Source organism: Rana temporaria, chromosome 8, assembly GCF_905171775.1.
Source record: "Rana temporaria chromosome 8, aRanTem1.1, whole genome shotgun sequence".
Lineage (NCBI taxonomy): Eukaryota > Metazoa > Chordata > Amphibia > Anura > Ranidae > Rana > Rana temporaria.
Genome location: NC_053496.1, coordinates 57268894 through 57285684, shown reverse-complemented (window position 1 = coordinate 57285684; position 16791 = coordinate 57268894). Strand labels below are relative to the sequence as shown.

The window sequence follows — 16791 nt, the reverse complement described above, 5'->3', positions numbered from 1 at the left end:
TGATACGTATTCTTATACAAATTTTTGGTAAAAAAATAAATCGCAATAAGCATATAGTGATTGGTTTGCGCAAAAGTTATAGCGTCTACAAAATAGGGGATAGAATTATGATTTTTTTTTTACTAGTAATGGCGGCGATCTGCAATTTTTGTCAGGACTGCGACACATCAAACACTTTTGACACTATTTAGGGACCATTCACATTTATACAGCGAACAGTGCTATAAATATGCACTGATTACTGTATAAATGTGAATGGCAGGGAAGGGGTTAACACTAGGGGGCGAGGAAGGGGTTAAATGTGTTCCGTGGGAGTGATTCTTACTGTGGAGGGAGGGGGACTGACTAGGGGAGGAGACCGATCTGTGTCCCTATGTACAAGGGACCCACCATCGGTCTCCTCTCCCTGACAGGACGTGGATCTGTGTGTTTACAGCTTTACAACTTTTCCCCGATGCGCGCCCACGGAAGTAAACAGGAGGACGTCCATGGATGTCCACCCAGCAGGAACGCCCTGCCCTGTAGACGTCTTTTGTCTATAGCACGGGCGCTAAGAGGTTAAAGTAGAACTATTTACAAAACGTCTTCCTGGTATCTCCATTGCAACATACATCTGATAGTAGTGCATAGCTTAAAGAGTTAACACCCGCACAACAGCCCCTCCGGCAGCATCTGGACATCGATGTCAGCCAACAGAAAAGGCAGGAGAACCAATCAGGTTCCATTATGGCGCATTCTTTCAGCACTACTAATGGGATTAGTCCTCACTGCAGCTGTCTTTGGCGTGAAGCCAGTAGCTTACTCACTTTCTTATGATATGATTTGCTGAAGCTTCCCATCCTGGTAGCTAGATATTGATCAGATGTATGATGCCATGGAGGCATCAGCAAAACAGAAAATTGTATCATACTTACTGAAACTTTCGGTCCCTGGTGCCTATCCATGGCAGCATATGGAACCCACGAAGTTCATTCCTAGCGATGTACAGGGAATGGACTGTTGTGTGGTATTAACTCTTTATAGCTATGCACTGGTCCTGTGGGCGGAAGTAGGGGGGGTTACTATCACATGTATGCTGCCATGGATAGGCACCAGGAAAATAGACATACGGTAAGTATGATACAATTTTCTGTTATTATTTTATTTTGAATAGAGCAAGGGAGGGTTATAACCCCTGTCAGATTTTTTATGGTCATCTGAATTCCATTGTAGAGATTTACCTTCACTCCCTGCCCTATAGCCAAACAGGAAGTGATAGGAAATTCCTGCAAATTAAGGGAATTTCTTGGGGACCCCAGGTCTCCAGAATCGGTGTCCCCATTGGAAGATTTCCCCTCTATTACTTTTCTGTGGACAACCCACAATTTGGGGTTTCCTTTCATATTTAAATAACAGACAGAGAGGGTGCGGTACAAACAGCAAAACAATGGACACGTGTTCTTATCCCTCTCCACTCTATCAAAACAAAAACTAAAAAAGTTTTTCCTTTAGTTATACTTTAAAATGCTTTTGCAATGCATTGGGCTACCATCCATTGTGAAACACCCAATTCATTAAACATTAGAGACTGATGCACAATGCATCACAATGCAATGCACAGTAAATGGGATGCCTTAATGCAAATTTGAGTTGTCAACAAATCAGGAATAGAGAAGTCTTCCAATGGGAAAACATGACATGTTATAGTGACAACTGTATAAGAGATGATTTCCTTCACATTAAAGGTATTTCTTCCAACTTGCTGTTGTGTCTACTGATAGGGATGAGCCCACGGTTTGAGTCGAACATCGCGTGTTTGTTTGTTCTAAAACAAACCGAACATATGGGATGCTTGCGGGAAATTTGAGCTCCGCGGAATGCCCCATACTGCACTGCGAGATCGCAGTGCATTGATGCCTGACCTGCAAGCTTTGGCCAATCTGTGTGCTATGCTGCGAGAGCCATAATTGGCCAAAGGCCTTTGGCCAGTCATGGCTCAGGGAGACTAAGTCCACGCCCCATACTATGGCTGCTTACATAGCGGCCATGTACAGTGAGTGCAGAATTATTAGGCAAGTTGTATTTTTGAGGATTAATTTTATTATTGAACAACAACCATGTTCTCAATGAACCCAAAAAACTCATTAATATCAAAGCTGAATATTTTTGGAAGTAGTTTTTAGTTTGTTTTTAGTTTTAGCTATTTTAGGGGGATATCTGTGTGTGCAGGTGACTATTACTGTGCATAATTATTAGGCAACTTAACAAAAAACAAATATATACCCATTTCAATTATTTATTTTTACCAGTGAAACCAATATAACATCTAAACATTCACAAATATACATTTCTGACATTCAAAAACAAAACAAAAACAAATCAGTGACCAATATAGCCACCTTTCTTTGCAAGGACACTCAAAAGCCTGACATCCATGGATTCTGTCAGTGTTTTGATCTGTTCACCATCAACATTGCGTGCAGCAGCAACCACAGCCTCCCAGACACTGTTCAGAGAGGTGTACTGTTTTCCCTCCTTGTAAATCTCACATTTGATGATGGACCACAGGTTCTCAATGGGGTTCAGATCAGGTGAACAAGGAGGCCATGTCATTAGTTTTTCTTCTTTTATACCCTTTCTTGCCAGCCACGCTGTGGAGTACTTGGACGCGTGTGATGGAGCATTGTCCTGCATGAAAATCATGTTTTTCTTGAAGGATGCAGACTTCTTCCTGTACCACTGCTTGAAGAAGGTGTCTTCCAGAAACTGGCAGTAGGACTGGGAGTTGAGCTTGTCTCCATCCTCAACCTGAAAAGGCCCCACAAGCTCATCTTTGATGATACCAGCCCAAACCAGTACTCCACCTCCACCTTGCTGGCTTTTGAGTCGTACTGGAGCTCTCTGCCCTTTACCGGCCCATCCATCTGGCCCATCAAGACTCACTCTCATGTCATCAGTCCATAAAACCTTAGAAAAATCAGTCTTGAGATATTTCTTGGCCCAGTCTTGACATTTCAGCTTGTGTGTCTTGTTCAGTGGTGGTCGTCTTTCAGCCTTTCTTACCTTTGCCATGTCTCTGAGTATTGCACACCTTGTGCTTTTGGGCACTCCAGTGATGTTGCAGCTCTGAAATATGGCCAAACTGGTGGCAAGTGGCATCTTGGCAGCTGCACGCTTGACTTTTCTCAGTTCATGGGCAGTTATTTTGCGCCTTGGTTTTTCCACACGCTTCTTGCGACCCTGTTGACTATTTTGAATGAAACGCTTGATTGTTCGATGATCACGCTTCAGAAGCTTTGCAATTTTAAGAGTGCTGCAGCCCTCTGCAAGATATCTCACTATTTTTGACTTTTCAGAGCCTGTCAAGTCCTTCTTTTGACCCATTTTGCCAAATGAAAGGAAGTTGACTAATAATTATGCACACCTGATATAGGGTGTTGATGTCATTAGACCACACACCTTCTCATTACAGAGAGGCACATCACCTAATATGCTTAGTTGGTAGTAGGCTTTCGAGCCTATACAGCTTGGAGTAAGACAACATGCATAAAGAGGATGATGTGGTCAAAATACTCATTTGCCTAATAATTCTGCACTCCCTGTATAGTGTATGACTGTGGATGGAAATAGATTGAGCTAGATTAGAGATTAGGCAGGAAAGTTAGTTAGTTAGTGGCAGTATATATATATATATATATATATATATATATATATATATATATATATATATATATATGTATATACTCTGCATTTAGCATTTAGTGTAGACTAGATATTCAGTGTAGACTGTATATTCAGTCAGTGCAGGCAGTGTAGTATATATAACACAGTGTATTGAAGTGATTGAGGGGAACCCCATGCCAAAATGAAAAAAAAAAATGCCCTTCAGGTCTGGTATGGATTTTAAGGGGAACTTCAGGCCAATTTATTGTTTTAAATGGCGTGGGGGTCCCCCCAAAATCCATACCAGAACTTTATCCAAGCAAGCAGCCATGGTACACCAGTAAAACCATAACAGGCCACTTGCCCTCAATATGTGGAGGGTGCTTTGGGAATCTGGAAGCCCCTTTTAACCCATGTAAATGGGTAGGGGGTAAATTGTACCCCCTACCCATTCACCAAAAAAGTGTCAAAAAAACGACAGGAGACAGTTTTTGAAAAATCCTTTTTCTTTTTTTAAATTGAAAAAAAGAAAAGCTATGCCTCGATGGGAGGGGTCCAGTCGACTGCTGTCTCTTGGCTGTGACAGCTCTTATATAGGCAAGGGCGGGTCAACCGGTGAAGTAACCGGGGTACAATAAACCCTATACCCATTCACATGAGGGGGGCTGTGATCTTCCAGATTGCGTTAAGCCCCCTCTCCGCATACCCCCTCAACCCCCGGGCAAAGGCTGTGGGGAAGGGACCCTAAAGCACCCTCCCCATGTTGAGGGCAAGTGGCCTGGTATGGTTCAGGGGGGGGGGGGCGTTCGATAAGGGTCTGTATGAATTTTGGGGGGACCCCACGCCATATTTTTTTACTTTGGGCGATTTTTTTCAAAATTTGTAGCTATATTGCCGGGATCTGGCAATACATTACAGCCGCAATTTTAAATGACATGTTTTCCTTTTAAAAATGTAATTTCTCTGCGGCACAGTAAAACATATGAGAAAAATGTGCCAATTTACAGGCAGAATAAGGGGACCCCCCCCAGGCACAATATTTAACTACTTCCCATCCGCGCTATAGCCAAATGACGGCTACAGCGCGGATCTACTTTCCCGGGAGGCCATCAATAGACGTCCTCACCTTTGCACTTTCCCCGCATTCCTCCTGCATGGCGCGCGCGGCAAGTGCTGTGATCACCGAGTCACCGATCCCGGCCCCTTACCACATGATCAGCTGTTAGCCAATGACAGCTGATCACGTGATGTAAAAGCTTGGTAATCGTTTTCTTTTTCTCTCCTCACGCTGACAGTGTGAGGAGAAAAAAAAGTCAATCACTGGCTTTTGTGCAAGGGACATTGGTCCCGAAGAGGCACATCCGCCTCATCAGTGCCTGCCACTACCGCCTGCCAGTGCCACCTGCCAGTGCCCACAGTGCCCACCAGTGCAAAACAGTGTCACCTATCAATGCCCACGAGTGCCACCTATCAATGCCCACCAGTGGTGCCAATCAGTGCCACCTAGCAGTGCTGCCAATCAGTTCTTCATCAGTGCCCCCTACCAGTGCTGATCAGTGCCCATCATTGCCTCCCATTAAACATGGAAAAGTGGAAATGGATGGACAGCCGCACTCCAAAGGAACTTGAAGAAGTAGTCTTTATTAATAAAAACTGGACATGCAAATCCAAAGATACAGTCACACAAGGGGACTGCGACGGGCAAGCGTACGTTCGTGAATAGGCGTAAATCAGCGTAAATCAGCGTACACGCCCCTAGCGGCCGGCGTAAATAGACAGCTAAGATACGACGGCGCCGGCGGTCGTATCTTAGCTAGATTTAAGTGTATCTCAATTTGAGAATACACTTAAATATACGACGGCGCAGATTCAGAGTTACGACGGCGTATCTACTGATACGCCGGCGTAACTCTACCTGAATCTGGCTAAGATTTTCTAAACGTTTTACATTTATACTGACAGGGTTGCTTTAATGTAAACCTTTTGGCTTACCCTGCATAGACAAAGGATGGGTTCAGCTAAAAAAAAAAAAAAAAAAATCTATACTGACAGGTTTCTTTTCATTTTATCCTATATATTTCCCAAATTCTGCTGCCGTCTGCACAAATCATTATGCAGTCAGCCAGGGGTAGTCTTTTACAGCTGACGTTCTTTGTTTACAGGCCCCCCGTGCTGGGAGCTCCGGAGCAGATATGACTTTAGTTCTTCATTTCCTCACAAAATTTATTTCCAGATCTTCAGCGCTTGCTGTAAGTGCCTATACTGTCACGCAGTACTGTTTATACATAAAATAAACTGAAATTCTTCAGAGCTTTTCCTGCCTGGCTGCTGGAACACAACTGTCAATCTCATGGAGTTCGGGGATCTCTCTGTTATGTTCTGGATCTCTTTTATTCTGTCAGATTCATTTGCACCACCTGAAATCTGTCAGCTGTTATTACCGCGGAGAAATATAAAGAAATATACATTTTGGGGATGTTTCCTTATGACACGGAGAGTACACTGTCTTCCATCAGCATTGTAATTTAATTTGGTGTATCATCCCAGTGCAGTTCAGTCATGGTGATTTATTTCTTGCAGGATAACGACCACTGTAGCATGCAGCATGGATTTAACCAAATATCCCATGGATAAGCAGACCTGTACTCTGCAACTTGAAAGCTGTAAGTGCTTATTTTATTATACTTATAATCATATAACTACCACAAATAATTCTGTTCACTGTGTCTATGTCAAAGGAACCCTCTACATAGGCATAAAGGTAAGAGTAAGTGGCTCCGAATGCACATTGTCTGTGTTTGGGGTCACCCACCTTTAGCCGCATGCCTGTCAAATTAGAATGTCTGTGTCCGACTGTCCGTACAGTCACTGCGTCCCATAGACTTACTTGGGCTGTCTGCATGCAGCGCCTTACGGCTCCAAACATGCAGCTGATTCACAGTGTACAGGTGTCAGGAACCAAGTACTCACCGAGACCAAAATGCAGAGGGTGGCTCACCTTTACGACCAAGCGCGCCCGCCCCCTGGAGTTGAGACAGGAAGCAGAAGCACGAGGAGGTACCGGTGCCAGCGGAGAAGCAGAGCTTGATGGTGGCTGTAGTAGATAGCGGTAGGCTCTGTATGGCAGCAACCGGAAGTAGGAGACAAGCGGTGACAGGACCGGGATGCAGGCACTGATCGGGTTCAGGAAACAGATGAGGTAAGTCCAGGGTACAAGCCGGGGTACAAGTAGCAGAGACAGCAGTGGATCCGGGTCACAGGCCAAAGGTTCAGGGGCAGGAGATAGCAGCAAAGTCCAGGTCACAAGCCAAAAGGTCGGGGTCAGGAGAGTTCAATAGAGTAGTGAGCAAGCCGAGGTCAAGTTCCGGGTGAGAGCTGAGTCGCGAGGAATTCCAGGAAAGGTTTCAAGGAAACAGGTAACAGGACACATTAGCTGATGATAAACCAGCAACCTGTCTTCAGACAGGGGCTGGTTTAAATAGGGCGGTCATGCCTGTGATTGGTCCTGAGCAGGTGCGCGCGCTCATGCACGCGCCGGGCCGCCGTGCCACGCACGCGCATGCGCACAAGCCTGAAGTGTCCAAGCAAGCGCTGGGGTGCCGATCTGCCGCGCATGCGCGCCATACGGAGGTCCACGGAGCTAGGGCCCTGACAACAGGTCTCAGCTGATGTGTGAAGAAGCCCTAATGTGCTTTGTATGTTTCTTCCTTTAAAATGCTTTCAACTGTCCCTGTTTTTGAGGGACTGTCCCTGATTTATCTGTCCCTCATTTTGGTCTATATACAGTAGTTCTATATATAATGCACTATTTATCTTTCAAAAAGTGTTTCCCAATGCTAAACATTTCATCCATTTTTTAAATTGCCAATATAAATATTAAAAGCCAATATAAAGGAATATTAGTGGTAAAAAAATCACTTGTGGGTTTAAAGGGTTGTAAAGGTTTGTTTTTTATTTTCTAAATAGGTTCCTTTAAGATAGTGCATTGTTGGTTCACTTACCTTTTCCTTCGATTTCCCTTCTAATAGCTAGATTCACAGAGAGTTACGCCGGCGTATCAGTAGATACGCCGTCGTAACTCTGAATTGACGCTGTCGCAAATTTAAGCGTATTCTGGAAACCAGATACGCTTAAATTAGGCTAAGATACGAGTGGCGTAAGTCTCCTACGCCGTCGTATCTTAGGGTGCATATTTATGCTGGCCGCTAGGTGGCGCTTCCGTTGAGTTCGGTGTAGAATATGCAAATGACTAGATACGCCGATTCAGAAACGTACGTGCGCCTGTCGCAATTAGTTACGCCGTTTACATTAGAGATACGCCGGCGTAAAGATAAAGCTGGTCCCTAGGTGGCGCAGCCCATGCAAGGTATGGACGTCGGAACAGGCCTATCTTTTTACGTCGTTTGCATAAGTCGTACGCGAATCGGGCTGGACATAATTTACGCTCACGTCGGAACAGCGTACTTTGGAGCAATGCACACTGGGATATGTCCACGGACGGCGCATGCGCCGTTCGTAAAAAACGTCAATCACGTCGGGTCACGAGTAATTTACATAAAACACGTCCCCCTCATCCTCATTTGAATTAGGCGCGCTTACGCTGGACCATTTACGATACGCCGCCGTAACTTAGGAGGCAAGTGCTTTGTGAATACAGCACTTGCCTCTCTGACTTACGGCGGCGTAGCGTATATGCAATACGATACGCCACCTCAAAAGTGAGCCGCCCTACCTGAATCCAGCTATAAATGTTTTTTTTTTTCTTTGTCTGAATTTCCCACTTCCTGTTCCTCCGAGTAAGCTTGCCCCCATCATCTGAGCCATTCTGGCTGGGGGTTAGAACAGCTTTCTAAGGAGGAACAGGACGTGAGAAATTCAGACAAAGAAAACAAAGAAAAAAAAAACATTTAGAACGAAATTGATTCAAAATCACACATAAAAGAAACTTATAAAAAGTACAAAGTTGCATTGCAAAAAAAATTTACATAAATGAAAAACTCAAACGTGATTAAACACGATACTTCCAATCACAATGTGCCAATGTGATCCTTAATACTGAAAAAAACATGCAATACCAGTGTGCATATTAATGTATACAAAATTATAATCAATATGATAAGTAATAAGTATACAATAAGTGCAGTCCGTATGATATTTTACATGGTAAATCCCACCATCCGGACACCATTCACAGTTAAATGCTTCTTAATCCAAATTCTTCCAATGGTGGTTGTGATAATAAAACTAAAGTAACACCTCAGTGTGCTTCCTCCCTCAAATGTATCCCTACTTCGCTCTGTGCAACCTCATGCCGTGTACACATGGTCGTTTTTTGTGATGGAAAAAAAACAATATTTTTAAAAATGTCATTTAAAATGACCGTGTGTGGGGAAAACATTGTTGTATGTCGTCTGAAAAACGACAAAAAAAAAATCAAACACGCTTCGAACACGTCGTTTTTCAAAACGTTGTTTTTTGTGTCATTTAAAATGATAGTGTGTGGGTAAAACGACGTTTAAAACAACGTTTTTAAACCCGCGCATGCTAAGAAGCGAGTTATGATGCAAGCTTGAATAGAACAGAGTGCCGTCGTACGTGCTGAACGTAACCGTGCTTTGCTAGAGCATTTTAAAAAAACGATGGTGTGTAGGCAACGTCGTTTTTTAAAATGAAGTTTGAAAAACGTTGTTTTGTTTCATGATAAAAAACGTTGTTTTATTTCATCACAAAAAAACACTGTGTGTACGCGGCTCTACAGTTGAGTTTGGTCAAATATAGCGATTTAGCCTCTCCTGTGCTAAATACTGTGATCTGGATCGCCTGGATTTCTCCCCTTAAATATTGCGGCCTCATTTTGAAACAGTAGCCACAGTAATGGTATATGCAAATAAGAGAGACTACAATAGTGCTATATAGTTTAAAACGCTATTTATTCCTTTTAAAATTGACACTCACGTTTTCCTGGTGCTTGCATTGCATCAGGCCATAGCAGGTTAAAAATACAGTCTGTGATCTGGTATCTCCATACTGTAGCAGTAACCACTGACGCCCATGGACTCCTAGCTCCAAGTTGGATTCGGTGCTGTCTCCGTCCTTGCCCCTTCCCAACGCGTGTCGACACAGGGTCACCTGTCTTCTTCAGGGGGGTTTCTATTCCAGAAATAGCACCCAAATCCAACGTTGAGCTGGGAGTCCATGGGGCACCAGTGGTTACTGCTACAGCACAGAGATACCGGATCGCAGACTGGGATTTTGGCCTGTTATAGCCTGATGCGCTGCAAGCACCAGGTAAATGTGAGTAGCGTTTTAAATTATATAAGCATGATGGTAGTGCACAGCCAATCAGGTCAGGGCCATGAATCATTGGCTGGGACTTGCTGACAGGCTCCCACTGTGTTCAATAACAGCCAGTGCTGGGTGGGGGATGCACGTGCGCAAGCTCTAAACCCAAAAGTAAGCAGCAATTTACAGGTACGTTGCTTTGCGTTTCCACTCGCCCGCAGTATAAGTGGCAAGTGGCTAAATTATTTATTTATTGATTCAAAATATTTATATATCAGAAACAATGTACACAACTCTTTACATACTGAACATTCATATCAGTCTCTGCCCTTGATTAGTTTACATAACTAAGGTCCCTATCTGACATGCATACTAGTGCCAGTTTTGGCAGGAGGCAATTATTTCTACCAGCATGTATTTGGAGTGTGGGAGGAAAACCAGGAAGAACATGCAAACAACATGCATGTAGTGTTCTGCTTGGGATTTAAACCAAGAACCCAAGTGCTGCAAGACAAAAGTGCATGTGAAAATAACATGAAGCTGGTGGGCATGAAGCTAGTTTCAGGTCAACAGGAGCAGAATTGGGAATCATGGCTAGGAGATCTCACTGTTGGAGGATCCTAGATGTATCAGAAGCCATGGGCTGACAACCCCGTTTTCAGTTCATTAGAGAACCAAAGGGGCTGGCAAGGAGGGGATGTCATCTACCGTTGCCTTCCATGATCCATGGATAGATTGCGATTGACAGGTTGCCTTTTGGGATAAAGGTTTTAAGAATTGGTACGCTGCAATATAATCAATGGTTGCTTTTGAGTTTAATACTGCTTTAATTGCAGAAAGTAAAATACAGTTTTTGACACTAAGGAGAGGGGGAGAGTTCTCAAAAAGGAAGTGACTGCTCTGGGCTTCAACAAAATGGCAGCCTCCAGCAAGAAGAAACAAGAATAATGCTGGAGGCAATTTGAAGCACACGCTAATTTTGGTAGCATCATTATTGTATGTTCCTTGCTAGAGAACATTATTTAAAAAAAAGCTTATCTGGGTAAAGTTCTGCTTTAAGAAGAAGGGAAGCACAATTAGGAAGTGATCAAGGTCAGGTTTAACCATTTGCAGACCACCTAATGTAAATACACGTTGGCGCTTTAAGTGCTTATACCGGGATGATGCCTGCAACTACAGTCATGATCCCACTATTGTTTTTTTTAGCGTTGGTGTTGCTGTTTTCTGTAAAAGCCATTCTAGCAGCCAATTACTTTTTTTTTTTTTTTTAAGTCAGCAGCTACAAATACTGCAGCTGCTGACTTTTAAAATAAGGACACTTACCTGTCCAGCGCGCCTGCGATGTCGGCACCCGAGATCCGACCTGTCCCTCGGTCATCTTCGGTAAGGGAATTGGGAAGTGACGCCTTGCAGCGTCACTTCCTGGTTCCCTACTGCACATTAGTGACTCGCACTGCGCAATGCCACTGGTCCTCGCTGTCTTCTGGGACATGTGTGTCTTCCAGAAGACAGCGGGGGGGGGGGGGTGCCAGGAGTGGCGTAGACTGCGGCAGATAATACGGGGGTCTATGACCGGAAGTGGGTGCAAATATCTGCTCCCCCCTCACCCCTGAAAGGTGCTAAATGTGACACCGGAGGGGGGGGAGGAATCCGGACAGCGGATTTTTGTGTGGACCTCCGCTTTAATCGTTTTCTAGCATAAATGCTGGTTTTTAAATGTAAATAAAAAGTGTAAGAAAAGGTCTCAAAGTGGAACGCAGCCAAAGAAAGAATTTATGACTCTGGCTCTAAGCTTGTAATAAATCTGTCTCACAGTGGTTCTCGTTGCTTCTGTTTAGCATTGCTTTGCCATGCGACAGGATTGATTAATGTCCCCATCTAGATATTTAGATGCATTTTAAGGCAGATGCCTAGGTAAGAAAAACAAAAAAAAAATCATTTAGTACAGCTCTGCAATACATGCACATTTTCCCATGTTTTATCGCTTTAAACATGCTATACATTCAGAAAATTACTGTTAACATGCCAGAAATATAGTTGCCCCTCGTTGTGTAGCAGAATACAGTGAACATCTTGTACATCTCTTCTATGGCTACTGATCCTAGCACCACCTATTCAGGTACTGTCAACCCACCTGGCTGCAGCTGCCCCTTTCACTAGCCCTCCAGGCTAACTCTCTCCACACCAGTCCTCCAAACTGACTCTTCACCAGCCCACCCAGCTGACTCTCACCAGCCCACCCGGCTGACTCTCACCAGCCCACCCGGCTGACTCTCACCAGCCCACCCAGCTGACTCTCACCAGCCCATCCAGCTGACTCTCACCAGCCCACCCAGCTGACTCTCAGGAAGACTTAAGCACATTTCTGTCTTCAGGGAGAATGGCTACATGTAGCAGTCCCCCCCCCCCCCCTGTTGGTCCCCAGCAGTGCTGATCTACACACATTGTCCTCTCTCTTGCTTCCATGCCTCCAGGAAAGACTTCCCCTTGTGTGTTATGGCAGGATCCTTCCAGCGACTGAGCCTGCACACACCGCCCCAAAACTAGTGGGTGTGCCTAAAGGGCCACCGATGGTCTCCTTAACACTGCATCTCCATCTTTCACCCAACAGCCCCTGCTGGCATGGCTCATGTCTATTTATGAGGTAAACTCTTCTTCCTGCCTGCCCACTACTGGGGATTGGCCGAGGCCTCATAAATATTCCAGGCAGCTCCTTCTAACTTCCTCCCACTAGCCCTAGAACATTCCCAGGAGCAGGGGAGGCACTAGTGGAGCTGTCAGGATGAGTCATCTAGCCCTGAATCACTGAACTCTGACCCAGATTTACAGCTAATGCCGCATACACACCATCACTTTATGTGATGAAAAAAAACAACATTTTCTGTGAAGTAAAAAATGACGTTTTTGAAACTTCAATTTTCAAAGACGAAGTTGCCTACACACCATCGTTTTTCTCACAATGTTCTAGCAAAGCGAGGTTACGTTCCACCACGTTTTTCCATTGAAGCTCACTTCATAAGTAGCTTCTGGGCATGCGCGGGTGAAAAAACGTTGTTTTAAATGACGTTTTTTGCTACACACGGTCAATTTCTGTAAAGTAAAAGTTGACGTTTTGAAAAACGACACATAAAATTGAAGCATGCTTCAATTTTTTTTGGTCGTTTTTTAGAAGACATAAAACGACGTTTTCCCCCACACACGGTCAATTAAAGTGACGTTTTTAAAAACGTAATTTTTTTTCATCACATAAAGTGATGGTGTGTACGGGGCATTAGTCTTAGCCCTGAGTTAAACTAGAATTTACCTATTCTAAATGTATCACTGTCCCCGTAGGGCTTTCTGAGTGTTGACTTAGGCCTCCCTCTGATTACCTGCAGACAGTTGCTGGAGGGTTTTCACATATCACCCCTTACTCCTGTTAGCTTGTTACTCAATAAACAGGCCAGGGTATTTGTTTTTTGAATATATTTAATGTGGAATTTGGATGGGAGAAGGGAAGAGTGGGATACTCCAACTGAAACTATTCACAGCAGATAAGTACAACTCTCAATTGGCCTCATCAGAATACTTGTGGAAGCAGACACACTGCTTTTACAATACTGCCACATGTATGGAAGAATTAGGTCTTCTTGCTCTTTCTAGCAGCAGACTTGATGCAACTATTTTCTCTTCAGGACACTATCTAGCATCCCCTTGACTGACCCCCGTCCACTGACTCTTCCAACTGAAGGAATGGCCCTCACAAGACTGGCCCCACGACACAGATCTGTACTTACAGTAGGCAGAATCAGATCTTTCCTGGTGTTTCCCTTCCAGTCAGCTCTGCAGGACCTCTGGGTTCAGCTTCTCTTTTACTTTCAAGCCTCAGGTTGACTACCCAAGGTCCCATGGCTACTTCTACAGAGGAGTGGTAGCCGCCCCCTCCCTCTGGGACCTCGTTCTCCAGCCGATGACGCTGAGCATGTGTGCCCTTGGCATTTATACAGTCACCCAGCATGTAATGAGGCACGTTCCTCTGCCAATAGCCAGGGCTGTAAAAATGCCTGTGCCCTCACTTGTCAGTTTTTCTCCCACTGTCCAATATGCCTCCCTATTGGACCAGGGTGAAACTTCCAGACAAGCTGAGCTGTACCTGAACACCATGAGCCGACCTTAAGCTAAACACTAGAACCAGCACTCATGAACTCAAACAAGTAGTTTAATAAAATAAAGGAAGTCCATGTCATATAAAATATTGCAATGGAATGTTTCCAATCCAATATAAACACAAATAAAAGTTATCCATGAGGAATCATGAGTAGCGAGAAGTTCACAATAGACAGTGTGGAAGTCCACACTCCATACCGACGAAGAGGTTTAAAGTTCCTGATGCAAGGCTCAAAGGCTCATATGGTGGAAAGGGGTATGTTCACAGTACCTTAAGCTGAACCCAGTGTACAAGCCAGCAAAACCATCGAGAATGGGGGGGGGGGGCCTCCAGCATAAACGACGTTGGCCAGAACAGTAACTCCGCTTAGCCGAGAAATGCACACACTCCTCTGTCCCTGTGAGCCGATGACATCACTCTCATGCGCCGCTGACTGCCGTCTGTAGATACAAGACTAGTCTGTTTAGTTTGTGTGCAGTTGGTACTTCCGGGTACAATTTTACCTTGCTGCTCTGGACTCATATATTCGCTTCTGAGACGTTTTGTTACCTCCTGATTTTTTATATAATTTGTATTAGTATTATTATTATCATTCACCAATTTGAGTGCTAGTGTTTTTGTGTTTTTTGATGAGCAGACCTTACTAATAGATCCTGCTCCCTGGTAGGCAGAGAACATTGTAAATTTATATAATGAAAGACCCAAAACTATACTCTCTTCTAATACCTACCTATGAGGGTGCTACATAAAGGCTAATACTACTTCAAGCACACATTAGAGGGTGCTACAGATATATTGATGAATGCACAACTACATTCACTTGTGTCTTATATACTGTATAAGCCTGAAATTGATTTGGTCAGTCATCACTGCTGATGCCATCAGCCATCTCTCGTGGATTAGCCTCTACAGTATGTGAACTGATGCCTCGCCCTCTCAGCCACATTTCAGAGAGGGATACGTAAAAAGCTTGGCTATATAAAGTTCACACATTTATATATAATTAATAATGTCTAATAGTTATTTGACATAAAGACTGATTTCAAGCCCTGAGCAGCCACAACTGACAAGTTCATAAAATATTTACAATACACACTTAATTTGAAGTCAAATTTTTCTTTGTGAAAAAAAGTACCATTCGTTATGACAAAAATTAATGAGTTATTTAGGTAAAATGACCCATCAGAATACTTAACTTTTTTTCGTGATTCTTCTTTTCACCTCAAACACTATGGCCCAGATTCTCAAAGGCGTTACGACGGCGCAACACCATTTGCGCCGTCGTAACTCCTCATCTGGCCCCGGGTATCTATGCGACTGATTCTTAGAATCAGTTACGCATAGATACCCATTAGATCTGACAGGCGTAAGGCTCTTACGCTGTCAGATCTTAAAAGCAATTTTTTTTCCCGCCGCTAGGTGTCGCATCGTCGTTTTCCCCGTCATCGTCTATGCAAATGAGGTAATTACGCGAGATTCCCGAACATACGGGCGGTCGACGCTGAGAATTTACGTTGTTTCCGTAGCGTACGCGACGCGTAAGGTTGCCCCTGCTATTAGGAGGGGCAACCAATGTTAAGTATGGCCGTCGTTCCCGCGTCGGATTTAAAAAAAATTACGTCGTTTGCGTAAGACGTCCGTGAATGGCGCTAGACGCCATTTACGTAAACGTCTAAGCAAATGACGTTGGGGCGACGTAGTTTAGCGCAATGCATGTCGGGTAATTTACCCGACGGAGCATGCGCAGTACGCTCGGCGCGGGAGCGCGCCTAATTTAAATGGTGCCCGCTCCATTTGAATTGGGCGGGCTTGCGCCGAGTGATTTAACGATACACCGCCGCAAGTTTACAGGTAAGTGTTCTGAGAATCAGGCTGTAAACCTGTAAACCTGCGGCGGTGTAACGTAAATCACATACGTTACGCTGCACAGGAGCAACGTAAATGTATGAGAATCTGGGCCTGAATATTTAAGGATGTATACAGTATATTCTGTGCTAATCTGTAATAAAAAAAAAACCTAAACAATATAGCCAGAGGCTGTGGCGGTTGGTGCTTTATTTTCTTGGGGGGGGGGCACGGTCTCCCCAGTCAGCCAGACTCCCCTGGCGCACACTCGATCGCTGCTTCCTTGTCGCTTGATCGCCCATCGCATGCCAGGCCCCCTGGCAGCCCCTGCACTTACCCATCTAGGTCGTGGCTTCCCCCCTGCGCCTCCCTCCGAGTCCCGGAGGTCGCTTCTCCTCCTGGCCAATCAGGACTTAGGACCCACAGCCAATCGGGTCTTAGGACTCCTGCTTCCTGATTGGCCAGGAGGAGAAACAGGAAGACATTAGCGAATATTCATTTGCTAATGTCACGCAACTGATTGGGCTCCGGGCACAGTGCTCTGTGCCCTGAATTCATCCTTTTTTAAGCCAATTATAGCCTCTGGCTCTAATCATGTGCTTCTAAAAAACAAAACAAAAAAAAAATGAAATCCATGTGTCCAGCACCCTGCATGTAGATTAGGGTCCGGAAGCATGGATTAGGGGGGCGGCGTCTCTGCGCACTGCATGAGCAGCTGCCACTGGTCAGAGGTCATCAAAGCCTAGATGACCAGGCCAAATTCAGCAGCATCAGTACTATAACTCAATTTACCTACCTAAATAATTTTTAAAATTTACAAAACAGGCTTTTATTTTGCTATATTTTTTTTTTTTTTTTTTTACTATAAACTGACA

At 44.4% G+C, this 16791-nt stretch overlaps 1 protein-coding gene across 1 annotated transcript in view; it reads left to right on the top strand.

The window, feature by feature from the left end:
* The window catches only part of LOC120946958 (gamma-aminobutyric acid type A receptor subunit pi), a 115383-nt gene that overhangs the window by 74769 nt on the left and 23823 nt on the right, over nucleotides 1–16791 (top strand). Inside the window, exon 6 of the mRNA XM_040361828.1 lies at nucleotides 6223–6305. Coding sequence (XP_040217762.1) covers nucleotides 6223–6305 — 83 coding nt within the window. The remainder of the gene's footprint in view (nucleotides 1–6222; nucleotides 6306–16791) is intronic.